The 16,039-nt window shown below is 35.7% G+C and overlaps 1 protein-coding gene across 2 annotated transcripts in view; it reads left to right on the forward strand.

Annotated features, from left to right (window-relative positions):
• EFCAB7 (EF-hand calcium binding domain 7) overlaps positions 1-16,039 on the forward strand; it is a 50,354-nt gene that overhangs the window by 19,924 nt on the left and 14,391 nt on the right. Inside the window, exons 7-10 of one of the 2 annotated variants that reach the window (XM_059138232.1) lie at positions 5,244-5,385; positions 8,669-8,778; positions 11,278-11,435; positions 12,037-12,170. In XM_059138232.1, coding sequence (XP_058994215.1) covers positions 5,244-5,385; positions 8,669-8,778; positions 11,278-11,435; positions 12,037-12,170 — 544 coding nt within the window. The remainder of the gene's footprint in view (positions 1-5,243; positions 5,386-8,668; positions 8,779-11,277; positions 11,436-12,036; positions 12,171-16,039) is intronic. The other variant, XM_059138231.1, reaches the window with a different exon arrangement.

The following is a 16,039-nucleotide window of genomic DNA, read 5'->3' on the forward strand; positions in this document are numbered from 1 at the left end:
GACTTAAGGGAATCAATGTAACCACTATGTAAGTTAAAAAAGAGAATATTATCAGCACCCCAGGAACCCTTGCTCTACCCAATTTTGTCCTGGTTCCTCCCTGTCTTTATCTCCTACTTCATTTCCTTTATTATCCTAGCTCATTCTAGCCATTCTAGTCACATTGCTGTTCTTCTAACACCAGGCACACTCTTACCTCAGAGCTTCTGATAGAGTATTCCCTCTATGTGGAATGCTTTGCTACCCACCATTCCTTTAGCTCATAAAAAGATTGGTCACATGATCCTGGTTGACATAAGTGGATAATTATCACAGATTATAGTACTAAGTAAGCTCTTGGAACACTGAAAAAATAAAATTTTAAAAAATCCCATATGATTCAAATTGAAAAAAAAAATCCATTAAAAAAAAAAGTAATATAGCACTCTTCACCCATCCCTTCCACCAACCCTACATCCACAAAGCTTACTCCCTTGCCTTCTGTGCAGCAAAAATGGCTGCCCTTTCTATAGTCATAGCACATTGTTTTGGTGTCATATCCAAGAGTTGCCAAATCCAATGCCATGAAGCTTTTCTACTATGTTTTCTTCTTAGAATTATATAGCTTTAGTACTTACATTTAGGTCTTTGATCCATTTTGTGTTAATTTTTGTTAATGGTGTAAGGAATTCAAATTAACTATTTTGCATTTGGATATCCAGGTTTCCCGGCTTCATTTGTTGGCCAGATTATCCGTTCTCCCATTGAATGGTCTGAACATCTTTTTTTTTTTTTTTTCTTAAGATTTTATTTATTTGGGACGCCTGGTTAAGCCACTGCCTTCAGCTCAGGCCATGATCCCAGAGTCCTGGGATCAAGTCCCATGTTGGGCTTCTTGCTCAGCGGGGAGCTTGCTTCTTTCTCTACCTCTGCCTGCCACTCTGTCTGCTTTGTGCTCCTCTCTCTCTTTCTGACAAATAAATAAACAAAATCTTAAAAAAAAAAAGATTTTATTTTTGAGACAGAGCATGCGGGCAAGTGAGGGGGAGGTAAAGGGGAAGGGAGTGGGACAAGCAGACTCTGAGCAAAGCATGGAGCCTGACACCAGGCTAGATCTCAGGATCCCAAGACCATGACCTGAGCCAAAACCAAGAGTCGGGGGTTTACCCAACTGAGCTACTCAGGTGCCTCTGGTCTTAGAATCTTTGTTGAAAACTACTGATCATGCATGTAAGAGTTTATTTCTGGGCTATCTATGTATTCCATTGGTCTATATATTTGTCTTTATGCCACTATCACACTGTTGATTATGTAGCTTTGAAGTGAATTTTTAAATTGGGACATGTAAGTTCTCTAACTTTGTTCTTATTTTTCAGTAGCAAATATTTTAGATTAACATTAAATAATAATAACAATAAAATAATGTTAATTAGAATATAAAAAGTAAGTTTTTATGTAAGACCCATCTTAGGAAGGATTACATAGAATCCAACTAGGATGATAGAATTATGCAGATTTTTCCCCTATTTCTAAACTTCCAATTTTATATGTATTTTGATGCTATGAATATACATATTAATAACATAAAATATGAAAATATAAATTATGGAAATAATTATCATTTATATAATAGGAAAATGATATATAAATACATGTTAGGGTTATTTAGCCTTTAAAAAGGTGGGTGTGGGCTCCAAAACTGTTAGAACTTGTACAGGAATTCAGTAAAGTGTCAGGATATAAAATCAATGCACAGAAATCAGTTGCATTTCTATACAGCAACAGCAAGACAGAAGAAAGAGAAATTAAGGAGTCAATCCCATTTACAGTTGCACCCAAAGCCATAAGATACCTAGGAATAAAACTAACCAAAGAGGCAAAGAATCTATACTCAGAAAACTATAAAGTACTCATGAAAGAAATTGAGGAAGACACAAAGAAATGGAAAAATGTTCCATGCTCATGGATTGGAAAAACAAATATTGAGAAAATATCTATACTACCTAAACCAATCTACACATTTAATGCAATCCTTATCAAAATCCCTTCCACTTTTTTCAAAGAAATGGAACAAATAGTCCTAAAATTTATATAGAATCAGAAAAGACCTCGAATAGCCAAAGGAATATTGAACAAGAAAGCCAAAGTTGGTGGTATCACAATTCCAGACTTCAATCTCTATTACAAAGCTGTCATCATCAAAACAGTATGGTACTGGCACAAAAAAAGACACATGGATCAATGGAACAGAATAGAGAGCCCAGAAATAGACCCTCAACTAATGGTCAACTAATCCTTCTACAAAGCAGGAAGGAATGTCCAATGGAAAAAAGACAGTCTCTTCAACAAATGTTGTTGGGAAAATTGGACAGCCACATGCAGAAAAATGTAACTGGGCCATTTCCTTACCCCACACACAAAAATAGCCTCAAAATGGATGAAAGACCTCAGTGTGATACAGGAATCCATCAAAATTTTGAGAAAAACACAGGCAGCAACCTCTTTGACCTCAGCCACAGCAACTTCTTCCTAGAAACGTTGCCAAAAGCAAGGGAAGCAAGGGCAAAAATGAACTATTTGGACTTCATCAAGATCAAAAGCTTTTGCACAAGAAAGAATACAGTCAATGAAACCGAAAGACAACTGAGAGAATGGGAGAAGATACTCACAAATGACATATCAGATAAAGGGCTAGTATCCAAAAATCTATAAAGAACTTATCCAACTCAACACCCAAAGAACAAATAATCCCATCAAGAAATGGGCAGAAGACATAAACAGACATTTCTGCAAAGAAGACATCCAGATGGCCAACAGACACATGAAAAAGTGCTCCATGTCACTCGGCATCAGGGAGATACAAATCAAAACCACAATGAGATATCACCTCACATCAATCAGAATGGCTCAGATTAACAAGTCAGGAAATGACAGATGTTGGCGAGGATGCGGAGAAAGGGGAACCCTCCTACACTCTTGGTGGGAATGCAAGTTGGTGCAACCACTCTGGAAAACAGCATGGAGATTCCTCAAAAAGCTGAAAATAGAGCTACCCTATGACCCAGCAGTTGCACTACTGGTTATTTACCCTAAAGATACAAACGTAATGATCTGAAGGGACACGTGCTCCCGAATGTTTATAGCAGCAATGTCCATAATAGCCAAACTATGGAAAGAACCTCGATATCCATCAACAGATGAATGGATGAAGAAGATGTGGTATCAATGGAATACTATGCAGCCATCAAAAGAAATGAAATCTTGCCATTTGCGACGATGTGGATGGAACTACAAGGTATTGCAAAATACGTCAATCAGAGAAAGACAACTATCATGTGATCGCTCTGATAGGAGGAAGCGGAGATGCAATGTGGGGGGTTTGGGGGGTAAGAAAAGAATAAATGAAACAAGATGGGATCTGGAGGGAGACAAACCATAAGAGACTCTTAACCTCACAAAACAAACAGGTTTGCTGGGGGGAGGGTGATCGGGAGAGGGTGGTGTGGTTATGGACATTGGGGAGGGTATATGCTATGGTAAGTGCTGTGAAATGTGTAAACCTGGAGATTCACAGACCCGTACCCCTGGGGATAAAAATATATGTTTATTAAAAAATTTAAAAATTAATTTAAAAAAAAAGTGGGTGTGGGGCGCTTGGGTGGCTCAGTCTTTAAGCGTCTGCCTTCAGCTCATGTCATGATCCCAGGATTGTGGGATCAAGCCCTGCACTCGGCTCCCTCCTGGGTGAGGAGCCTGCTTCTTCTCCCACTTCCCCACTTGTGTTCTCTCTCTTGCTGTGTCTGTCAAATGAATAAATAAAATCTTTTAAAAAAATAATAAATTAACAAAGTGGGTGAGAAGTCATTCTCTGTAAATTATCTTTGTTCTCCCCTTTTTAGTGCCATAGTAAGTAATTCTATAATCAATTCCTAGTGTTTTTTATATATTGTATATAGCTAATGCGTATGGTTTCAGTAGCTTTCTTAATATGATTAAAGTCTTGGGCTTATTATTTAAATATCCTCCCAGATAATTTTTCAAACTCCTTTTTTATAAAGTCATTTCAAAACCTTGTAAATATGTTTGGAATTCATTAGGAATAGAACAGAAATGTTTTATATTATAGGTAGACAAGCCTATAATGATAAATTGAAGGGTATTTTTGTACACATTTATGGCAATGACACAATTTCTCATATCTTCAATGGAGAATTTTTTACTTTTTGCATATGGCATCATCTTCCAGTTTTATTTAATTCTAGTTGAGAGCTCCTGGAGCTTTCGGTTTCAACCAGAAGGGATTTGGGTAACCAGAAATAGCAGAAATGATCACATAGAACGTTTTCTCAAAATTGATGTTTTTGAGCATTTTTTTATATCTGTAAAACTTAATCAGTATTGTTTGGGTTACCTGGGCTTGTAAAGATAATTTTGGTTGTCATATACTTTAACTTTTAAATACAAAGTCATCACTTTTCCTTTTAACATCAGTTTTAGTGGTCCTTAATCATTTTTACCATGTTCCAAGCACTAATCCTGCCCTAATTATCATGGCAGCATTTTTTAAAAAGATTTCTATTTATTTGAGAGAGAGAGAGCGAGTGAGAGAGCACATGAGTGGTGGGAGGGGCAGAGGGAAAGAATCCTCAAGCAGATACCCTGCTGAGCGCAGAGCCTGACTCCATTATGGAAAGTGGGGAGGGTCCTTGATCTCATGACCCATGAGATCATGACCTGAGCCAAAACTGAGACCTGGAGGGACACTCAACCAGCTGAGCCACCTAGGTGCCCCTCTAGCACCATTTTAATTTATTACACAGTTTCCATACTTCCCTCACTCTCATGAACTTTGTCTTTCTTCTTTTTTCCATGATTTCTTTTCCTAGCTTTTCATAAACTCTGCTAATCCTTCAAGATATGGTTCATAGATTGCCCTCTCCGTTTACATCGATGCCCAAGCACCACCCCCCATCAGTCAGGCACTATTGAATACCTACAGTGTGCCAGGCATTATTTTAGGAACTAGAGTTATTATTTTGCACGTGATTATTTTCTTGTTCTAACCGTGTACTACTGTCAATTATAATTGGATTATGTTAGGTTGGTTTTCTGTTTGTTTTACCTCTTAAGGATATCTCAGATTCCTGGAGATCAGTGCTATATTTGACATTTCTTTTATATCCTCCTCAGTTTTTCTTTATTATTCTGCATGCTAGAAACATTTACTAAGTATTTGAAAAAAAATTTTTTTTCCTTCATTTCAGGAGTGGCAATGTGTACAGTCAAAAGGTTGCTTTTTCTTAGAAGAAGATGGTGAAATCATTAGTCATCAATATAGGATGCAAATAGCTCAGAGATCCATGGTTTATCTAACAATTAAACCATTAAACCTGAGTCAAGTTGAAGGCAAGTTTTAAGTTTTTCATGTATTTTTAAAATCTCAATTTATGCCCTCTTTGAAAATATTTATGTAGATATTTGGAAGCCTTAGTAAAGAAAATAATCTACCTAAGAAACATAGTTACATATACTTCAAGAAAGAATTCGTTTATATTTGGACTATGTTATCATATTTTGCAAAGTATTTAAGTTGTTTTTTGTTATGTTTAAAGCATGTTATATTTTAATTCATTTAAAAGCAGAACAAAGTGTACACTGGTTTCCTCATGACATAGAATTAGCTTTATTTACTAATTTTTAGTTTTTCCATTTGTGAATTTTTTAAATTCATATGTTTAAGAGAAGTTTTATAGGAACATAATTTGTGCCAATATGAGCTGCAAACAACCTTTATTAATCTTTGCATTCATGGTAATATTGTTTTTTTGTATTTAAATGTTAGGTACAAATTAATCTCCTAGTGTCTGAAATGGTTATTGTATTTTTAATTAGTGAAAATGTCTATAAGGGTACTTTCCCTAGATATCCTTTTAATGTTGATTATTCTAAATATCAATTTTTATTTTTATTTTATTATGTTTACATAATAAGAAAATACTTACTTTATAACTAGATGAATCTTCCCCATTCTGTTCTTTTTTCTTCCTAAGGTAGAGATTATAAAAGTTTTTACTGTGTATCTTATGAGATACTTAAAACATTTGGTGATTGATGCTTTTAAGTGACAATTACAATTATCACTTTTTTAGATAAAAGTATCAAGATAGGCCTGCATATTCAATGCAGATGTTAATTCTCCATATTCTTATGAAGGAGATCCTTTATTCAATAATTTATCAGTTACCAATTGAGGGCTTTATATATCAAATATCATTTTAGGTGTTTAGGATACATAAGAGTACATGTACAACAACAACAGAGTACAAAAAAGACAAAACTTCTTGCCCTTATGAACTTACATTCTAGTGGGGGAAACTAATAATAAATAATAAACATAATAAATAGTAAATGGTAGGGCATATTAGAAAGTGACAAGTCCTATGGGAAAATAGAGAGGGATAAGGCATTGTGAAACCTGAGGGAATATGAGTTGCCATTGAAATGGAGTGGTTAGTGTATACTTCATTAAGAAGCTGACCTTTGAGCAAAGACTTTGAAAGAGGTGTAACAATTATCAACTGCTATATAACAAATTACCCCAAAACTCAGTGGCTTAAAACAATTAAATAGTTATTCACTAGTAAGCAGGTTTGCTAAATAGTTATTTTGTTTTGAGCTGTGCTTTGCTTTTTTCTGTAGGACTCACTCATGCATCTGTGATCAGCTGCAGGTTAGGTCATTGCTGGCTTTACTGGTCTTGGCTAGTCTATGTGAGGTCTCAGCTGGGACAACTGGACTCTGCCCCATTTAATCTCTTACCTTCTAGTGAGTTAGCCTGGACTTGTTCTCTTCATGTAACAGGGATCTCAAAGAAAAAGCAGAAGCACTTAGGGCTTCCTGAGGCTTTTGCTACATTCTGTTGTTCACAGCAGGTTATAAGCAAGTCCAGATTTATAACATAGAGAACTAGACTTTTCTCTTGTTGGAGGAGCTGCAAAGTTGCATTGTAATGTGCTGTGAATATAGAGAGGGCAGCCATTTCTGCTGTCTTCCACAGAAGGCAAGGGAGTAAGTTTTCTGGATATAGGGCTGGTGGAAAGGATGGGTGAAGAGTGGTAGGTGGCCAAGCGTTCCACATAGAGGGGATACTCTAATCAGATGCTCTGAGGTGAGAGTGTGACTGGTGTTAGAAGAATAGCAAGGTCACTAGAATGGCTAGAATGAGCTAGGAGAATGAAGGAATAAAGCAGGAGATGAAGACAGGGAGGAACCAGGACAAAATGGGGTAGAAATGATTTTGTTTGTTGGTTTGTTTTTGCCATAATAAAGACTTGGGCTTCTGAGAGAAATGAGGAATGTTAGGAGGATTTTTCCCGTGGCTGCCCTCATGATTTTTTCTTTATCTTTAATTTACAACTGTTTGAATATATGTCTAGGTACTTTTGTTTTTCTCGTTGATGCTGTTATTGTGGAGTGTGTTTATATTTATTCTGCTTGGATTTTTGACTTACTGTCTTTCATTATTTTTAGAAAAATTTTCCACTTTTATTTCTTCAAATATTTCTTCTGCTCTTTCTTTTCTTTTTCCATTTATATGGTGCCTGACATCTAGTCTGCCATGCTGCACTACAGATAGGCCAGTGCTTGTATCTCCTCTCTTCCTGGAAGGGTGTGCCTTTTCTTGGATTTCATACTACTTGGTTACCTTGGGACCTCAGCTCTGATGAGTTAAAGGAATAAGAAATTATGATTTATGTACTGTTTCTTATTGTTAGGGTAGGAGCAACATTAATCCAACTCTCAACTCCATGAGAGGATTTTGAGTAGAGATCATACATAACCTGACATATTTTAACAAAAGCAGTCAGGTTGCTATATTGGAAATAGATTGAAGGGTACCCAAGTGCATGTAAGGGGTCCAGCTATGATGCTATTATAGACTTATAGGAAGGTACTGCTGATGCTTTGAATCAGAAATGTAGAAGTGATAAGAAGTGGGTATCCTGGATATATTTTGAAGGCTAAACCACAGGATTTCCTGAAGACTGGCTATCATATGCAGGAGAAGAAAAAAGTTAAAGATGATTTCAAGATTTTTGGCTTGATTGGAAGTAGAGCAACTGGAGGATGAATTACTATTTACTGAGACTGAGAAAGAATATAGATGGACAGTTGCTTTTTTTTAAGGGGTTGGAGAAGGTCAGTTTTAGACATAGAAGTTCAAGTGGAAATGTCAAATAGGCAGTTGATTATATGGGTCTAAAGTTCAAAGAAAAGGTTCCAGTTGAAGATGTAAATTATGGAGTTGCCAGCACATAGGTGGGGTCTAACATCTTTTCCCCCAGTGCCTTTCCATAGGTAAGCTAGTGCTTGAATCTCATCTCTTGGAAAGGGTTTGTTTTTCCTTGGATTTCAGGCCTTGCAACCTCAGCTTTCTGATAAATTTAAGAAAAGTTCTGATTTTTAGAAAGTAAGTATAGACAATATTTCTAGCAAGGTCCCTGTATATAGTTATAGATGCTGTGATGTTTCTATATAAAAAAGGGTTATGTATTTCTATATAAAAACAGGTTATGTATTTCTTTAAAAAAAAATATCCAAAGGGGAAAGAAACCACCAGCTTCTATTTACATAGGAAAGAGTAAGTAGTAATTGCTTATTTTAAGATGTTTGGGTTTTTTGTTTCTAGGAAAAACATCCCCTTGGATATCAGTTGATACTGCCTTATATATTCTTAAGGAAAATGAGAGTCAAGCAAATCTACAACTCATGTGTTTTACTGAACTACGAAATAGAGAAGTATACATATTTATTTCCTAATGTTTAATTTGAAAATAAAATATGATCTCAAGTTTGGGGAAAATAGTAGTTTTTCTATATTTGTTTTTAATTTTTGTATCTTCCCCTCCAGTTAGGGTATATACAGTACTTAAGCACTATGCATATTATAGATCTCATTAATTGTGTTGGATGTTTTCTTGTTTGCTGAGATTAAGAGCTAAGGATTGATTAGTAGTCTTGGCTTCATAACTTATAAGTTGTATGACATTTTACTTCACTTTCTTCTTCTCTAAATGCCCAGATGACTCACATGTGAACATTTTTTTTTATATGCAATGAAAATTATTGATGCCAGTGGATTTTTTCCCTAAATACAAGCAATTCAAGACTTTGGAAAAGTTGCTTTAGATGTTTGTCTTTCTTATAATCCTACTGCAAAAAAGAAAAACTTCAAGATTACTATCCTCAGGCTTGACTCATGGGTTCAAAAATAGATTGATCTGAAGGAATGCTTTTAAATGATTTTATATGTTGCCTGTGGGGTTGTTCTGATCTTTCCTAATTATATATTTACTCAGAGGCCAAATATGTGAGGCAGATACATAAATGTGGCTATTTATTTTATGAGGACTACAAAATACATCTGCTACACAACAACAGGAATAATACTATTCAAGGGCTTACTGCAGTATCATATTTAATCTTTATATAGGTCCAGCGGCAGACAAACATTTCCCTGATGGAATGTTGTATAAAAGTCTTTATTGTAGGCTTCCTAACAGGCAAGAATAGTTATAGGCAAGAAACAAATAAAATGACAGAAGCTAATGTTTTGATGAAACTCTTCTTCAGAACTGACTACAAAGTTAAGTTCAAGATAAAGCATTGTCTAAAACAATAGCTTTTCCCATTTTGTTTTGGATAAAATTGCTTTCTTATGATATTGCATGTATAAAAATGTTAGTACATAGCAAGCCTGTAATAAACTTTGAATGAGTTTCTATTTACCTTTTTACTATATCGGCTTCTGTTTCTCTGTAATGTGTCATATTTACAAAAGATTTTTAGCTTTAGTTTTAGTTTCACAATTTTCTTTAAGCAAAGTTTTGTGCCCATGAAAGACTTTCCATTTGCCATCCACCGTGGCAGCTCAAGGTTATATGTGGAGATAGGGAAATTCTCAGGATAACATGTATTAGGAAACAGCAGGAACTGCTTCTCACTCCTAGATATCAGCCTAAATCTGACCAGTTTATAAGATTATGGTTTCCCAAGGAGGGATTTGGTCAATCTTTAGGCTTCAAAATGACCTGACCCTAGTTTTACTGGATTACTTTTGTATCGAGATAGAATGTTGTTACTTTAGAATGATTATGGTTCTGCTGACTTGTGAGAGCAGAAATAGGGCTGATCCCAGAATTCATATAAGCAACTTTATTTTGTGTATGAGTCCCCAGGATGATCTAAAATACATCTGCATTTTGGAAGTTTTTGGATACAATCCTGGGTAGAATTCCCTAAGGCGATTCTGTGCTGAAGGGCAAATAGCTGTTTGCTTGCTATTATACACCATGAGAAATGCTTAATGTATTTGACAGAGATAACCCCTAGGTTTTAAAAGTAGCCGTTTGGTTCCAGAACACACCTAGAAGTTCCATAGAGAGATGCCATTATACTTTCTTTTATGAAACAGAAGAATAAAATGTTTCCCATACAAATGTCCTGGCACTCATAAATATACTGTGATGGAAAAGAATTTTGTGTAAGGTAGGTTTATCTGGGATTCTACCATCTTGTTTTATAGTCCATATTATATAAATGATAGTAGAATTCCAGTGCTTCTGTCTACATAATTACACTCTTACAAATGTGGCTAGTTCATATAAATAGTGAACTCTTGAAATATTTTTAATTTCGGTAATTGAAATCTAATTTACAAATCACATATTTTTGTTTCGAATATTTTATTTTGAATCAAACTAGGGAATTGTGACTGAAAAATTATTCTAAGATCTCTGCTTTCTGTTGAAGATATTTGCATCACAAACATTTTTTAAGATGAGTGAGGAAGATTGAGAAATTATGTAACTTCTTACTACTATACTGTTAGGCATTTGTTTTTAAAATATATTATGAACTACATCTAATGGTCTTGTGCCAGGGCTACCATTAACAAAAAGTTTTTTTTTTAATATTTTATTTATTTATTTGACAGAGAAAGACACAGTGAGAGAGGGAACAGAAGCAGAGGGAGTGGGAGAGGGAGAAGCAGGCTTCCTGCCCAGCAGGGACCCTGATGTGGGGCTCAATCATAACCTGAGCTGGAGGCAGGCATTTAACAACTAAGCCACCCAGGCTCCCCCATAAAAAGATTTTGAAGCCTGTAAAAGATTAACAGAAGCATAATAGAGTTGGTGAATATTGATAAATTAACTTTTAACACTTCTCTTTCAGAAGAAAGATCAAAAGTTAGTAAGATTCATGGTGGTTGTTGTTTTCTAATTCTTTTGAGAAAAGGTGTTTGGGTGGACTGGAGAACTAGGACCTGGAATTTATTGGTTAATTCCTTCCACAACTGGCTGTAGGCTGAAGAAAGAAATAAAACCAATAACTGAAGAGGCCCAACTTGTGTATAGAGATGAAACAGGGGAATTATCTCTTACAAAAGAATTTAGGTAAGTTTTGTTTATTAAGGCTAGAACTATAACATCTAAACAGGTTATAGATCAATAGCCTGTCTTCCATCCTTTCCTTTGGCCAGCCAACACCCCTAGATTCGAATTCAGTAACTCAACTCACTCACTGGGCATTTGAAAATGATTTTCCATTCACAGATCTGGGATTGCCTTTCATTTCTGGGTTGCATTTAGCAAGTCAACTTTAGTCACACATCTACAGATTTCTACCTGACTAGGTAGGCACTGCCTTGGAAATAGATCCTGCTAGTTGCTCTGTTAATTTAGATAACTATCAAATATGAAATCCAAATATTTAGGTGGCTCTCTCATCCCCTAGATAGATATAATAACATTAGGTAGAAGAAGAAGAGAGTAGATTGGAGAAAGGGGAAGAAGAGGAGGGTATTACTATTTATTAAGGTCCTACTATGTGTTGAGATACTATGGTTGTTTCAGAAGCTTGTTTATCTCAAGTAGACTTAGTAAGAAATATATCTGGGTACATTTTAGTTTTAAAAAATTGTTTAATGCCTTGATATTACTTCATTTTAGTCTAGTTGTCTTGAAGGCAAATAATTTCTTATTTTTGTAATTTTAGGTCAACTTTATTAGATATATTTGAAGTAATTGATTTAGATGGAAATGGTCTTCTAAGCCTTGAAGAATATAATTTTTTTGAATTGAGAACAAGTGGTGAGAAATGTGATGAAGATGCTTGGGCTGTCTGCCGTGGTAAGCACTTGTCTTTTTCCTTTTTTTTTTTTTTTTTAAGATTTTATTTATTTATGTGAGAGAGAGAGAGTACACAAGTAAGAGGAGGGAGAGGGACAAGCAGACTTTGTTCTGAACACCAAACCTAATGTGGAGCTTGATCCTGTGACCCTGAGATCATGACATGAGCCGAAATTAAGTCAGCCACTTAACTGACTGAGCCACCCTGGTACCCTGCACTTTTCTTTTTCTTAGTGGATACATAAAAATATGTAGCGTCTTTTCATTCTTAAGAAGTAAAATGTTAAACTTCTCCATAGAATATTATTAGGGCAATTAGGACAGTTAAAAAGTAATAGCATTGAGGGGTGCCTGGGTGGCTTAGTCAGTTAAGCTTCTACTTTTAGCTCAGGTCATGATCCCAGGGTCCTGGGATAGAGCCCCACATTGGGCTCCCTGCTCAGAGGAGATCCTGGTTCTTCCTCTCCCTCTACCTGCCCTTACTCCCCATACTCATGCTCATGCTCTCCCTCTCTCTCTAATAAGTAAAATCTCTTTTTTTTTTTTAAAGTAGTAACATTGTTTGTAGACCATAAAAACATAAACATTTATTTTCCTTAGGTTGATAGTTGGTATAGTATTTAAGTTAAAATATCAATTACTTAAATATAATTTCATTTTTAGCCTATGCTCTTTGGAGCTTAGAATGGAAAAAAATTTTGTCCCAGCTCTTGATAATAATGGGACTGAAGTGGTTGAGAGCCCTGAATTGTGCCCAGGACAGGGCATCAAAGAACTAACAGGCTAGAGTTTTACTAAAAATTAAGCAGTTTCCAGAAAGTTCTTTTTTTTTTTTTTTAAGATTTTATTTATTTATTTGAGAGAGAGAGACAAGATAGCAAGAGAGAGAAGATGAGCAGAGAGGAGAGGGAGAAGCAGTCTCCCCATTGAACAGGGGGGAGAAAGTACATCCTTGGAGGTATGGACACCAAAAATACCAAGGTAGGCAAAGAAAAATACTGAGGATGAGACAAATTCTGTTATCTCTTAGGAGAAGTCTGGGAAGAGAGGAGGACTTACATATTTAAGCCAAGGACTGAAAGATCAAAGGGGAAAACCAAAAAGCCATAGCCAGCTATAGATCACTGAATAAGAAAACCAGAATGCATTCAGAAGACAGATTAACTCACATATTGGTGTCACTGGGGTAGTAATGTGTCCTACTCCTTTGGTTCTTAAGACGGTTTAAGGTTGGCAAAGTCAGTGAGCCAGGTGGGATTCTTATAAATCTGTCTATCTAAACAGCAAATAAAGTAGAAATATTATTAATAGAAAGATTTTCAAAAAGTATTTATTTTTTTTTCTGTGAAGACTTTATTTGACAGAGAGATAGAGTCAGAGAGCACAAGCAGAGGGAATGGCAGAGGAAGAGGAAGAATCAGGCTCCCCACTGAGCAGGGAGCCCCAACTGCAGGGCTTGATCCCAAGATGCTGAGTTCAGGACCTGATCTGAAGGCAGATGCTCAGCCATCTGAGCCACTCAGGCGTCCCACATAAATATATCTTTTTAACTGGAAGTTTATGTAATATAATCAGGAACAAGAAATACATGTTGGTTTATACTATTAAACTTTGAATAACAAGATTGATAATACACAGAATAGTTTTAGGAAGATATAATCATCTTGCAACTTTAATGATACAATCTTTTGATTATTGTTGGCACTAGAGCACATTCAATAAGAGTGAATCATAATTAGAATTTTCTTAGGGTAAAGTTTTTGATGAATAAAATTTTAGTTTCATAATTGGGGGAGCCTAGCTGGCTAAGTCAGTTAAACATCTGACTCTTGATCTCAGTTCAGGTCTTTGTCTTAGGGTCACGAGCTCAGGCCCTGCTTGAAGCCTCCTTAAAAAAATAATAATAATAGGGGTGCCTGGGTGGCTCAGTGGGTTAAGCCTCTGCCTTCGGCTTAGGTTATGATCCCACGGTCCTGGGATGAGCCCCACCTTAGGCTCTCTGCTCAGCAGGGATCCTGCTTCCTCCTCCCTCTCTGCCTGCCTCTCTGCCTACTTGTAATCTTTGTCTGTCAAATAAATAAATAAAATCTTTTAAAAAATAATAATAATTTAATTGGTAGAATGATAGTTAACATTTTTTTGAAAATTTACCATATACCAGTTGGAAGTACTTCTTTTTTTTTTTTTTTTTTAAGAGAAGTGGGGGGTGGGGCAGAGGGAGGAGGAGAGATAATCTTAAGCAGGCTCCACACCCAGCACAGAACCCATTGCAGGGCTCAACCTAACAACCGTGATATCATGATCTGAGGTGAGATCATGACCTGAGCCAAAATCAAGAGTCAGATGCTTTACCAACTGAGCCACCCAGGTGCCCCCAGTTGGAAATACTTATATACATCAACTCTCTAAGGTATATCCTATTATTTCTTATTTTACAAATAAGGAAAACAGAATCAAAGACAGTAAGTCATCTGATCAAACAGCAAGAAAATTTCACAGCTGAGTTTCTCATCCAGGCAATTAAATACCATAACCTTAAATCCCCTGCTATAAAAAAAGTCCCCAAGTCTGGTTGACTTAAAAAATGATTTAGAGGGGATTCTCCTTCACCAGTGTTAATAATACTGAAAAGAATTAGGCTTTTTAAGTTCTAAAAATTTTTGTTTTTCTAATCATACATAATATTAATTTTATCTATCCTCCTTGATAATATGAATCTGTGTTATTTATCTGTAAGATAATAAACTTTTTAAACTTAAAAGTACCTTTATTTTTATTATTTTTTAATAGACTTTATTTTTAGAGTAGTTTTAGGTTTATAGTAAGGATTCACTAGATCTCTCATATATTCTTTTTCCACCCTCTATGAATTTCTCCTACTTTTAACATCTTGCATTACTTTGATACAATTGTTAGAATTGATGAACCAATACTAATGCATTTTTACTAACTAAAATCCATAGCTTATATTAGGGTTATATTGTACTGTACAGTTCTCTGGATTTTAGCAAATATATAATGTCATGTACCTGCCATTTATAGTATCATACAGAGTAATTTCATTGCCTTAAAAATCCCTTGTGTTCTAGCTACTCATGTATCTATTCATCCCTTCAAACCCCTGGCAAAACCACTGATCTTTTTACTGTCTCTACAGTTTTGCCTCTTCCAGAGTGCCTTGTTGGAGTATCATATAGTATGTAGCCTTTACAGACTGGCTTCTTTCACTTAGCAGATGTATTTAGATTTCTTTTTTTGACTTGACAGCTCAGCGCTTAGCGCTAAGTAATAATTCTATTGTATGAAGGTACTATAGTTTGTTTATTCATTCACCTATTAAAAGACACGTTGGTTATTTTGAATTTTTGGTAATTGTGAATGTAGCTGCTATTAATATTCATGGGCAGGGGTGCCTGGGTGGCTCAGTCAGCTGGTTAAGCATCTGCCTTCTGCTCAGGTCATGATCCCAGGGTCCTAGGACTGAGCCCTTCATTGGACTCCCAGCTCAGCAGGGAGCCTGCTTCTCCCTCTGCTGCTCCCCCTGCTTATGTTCTCTGTCTGTCAAATAAATAAGTGAAATCTTTAATAACAAAAATACTTACGTGCATATTTTTGTGCATGTATAGTTTTCAACTTGTTTCAATTCATTTCAATTCATTGATTGCTGGTACAATAAAACTATGTTTAATTTTGAAAGAACTGCCAAATTGTCTTCCAAACTGGCTGTCCCATTTTGTATTTCCACCAGGAATGAATGAGCATCTGCATTTGGTGGTGTTAGTTTTTTGGATTTTAGCCTAAAATATAGGTGTGTATCTTGTTGCTTTAATTTGCAATTCCTTAATGACACATGATCTTCTCATATGCTT

The sequence above is a fragment of the Mustela lutreola genome, chromosome 10, assembly GCF_030435805.1.
Source record: "Mustela lutreola isolate mMusLut2 chromosome 10, mMusLut2.pri, whole genome shotgun sequence".
Classification (NCBI taxonomy): Eukaryota; Metazoa; Chordata; class Mammalia; order Carnivora; family Mustelidae; genus Mustela; species Mustela lutreola.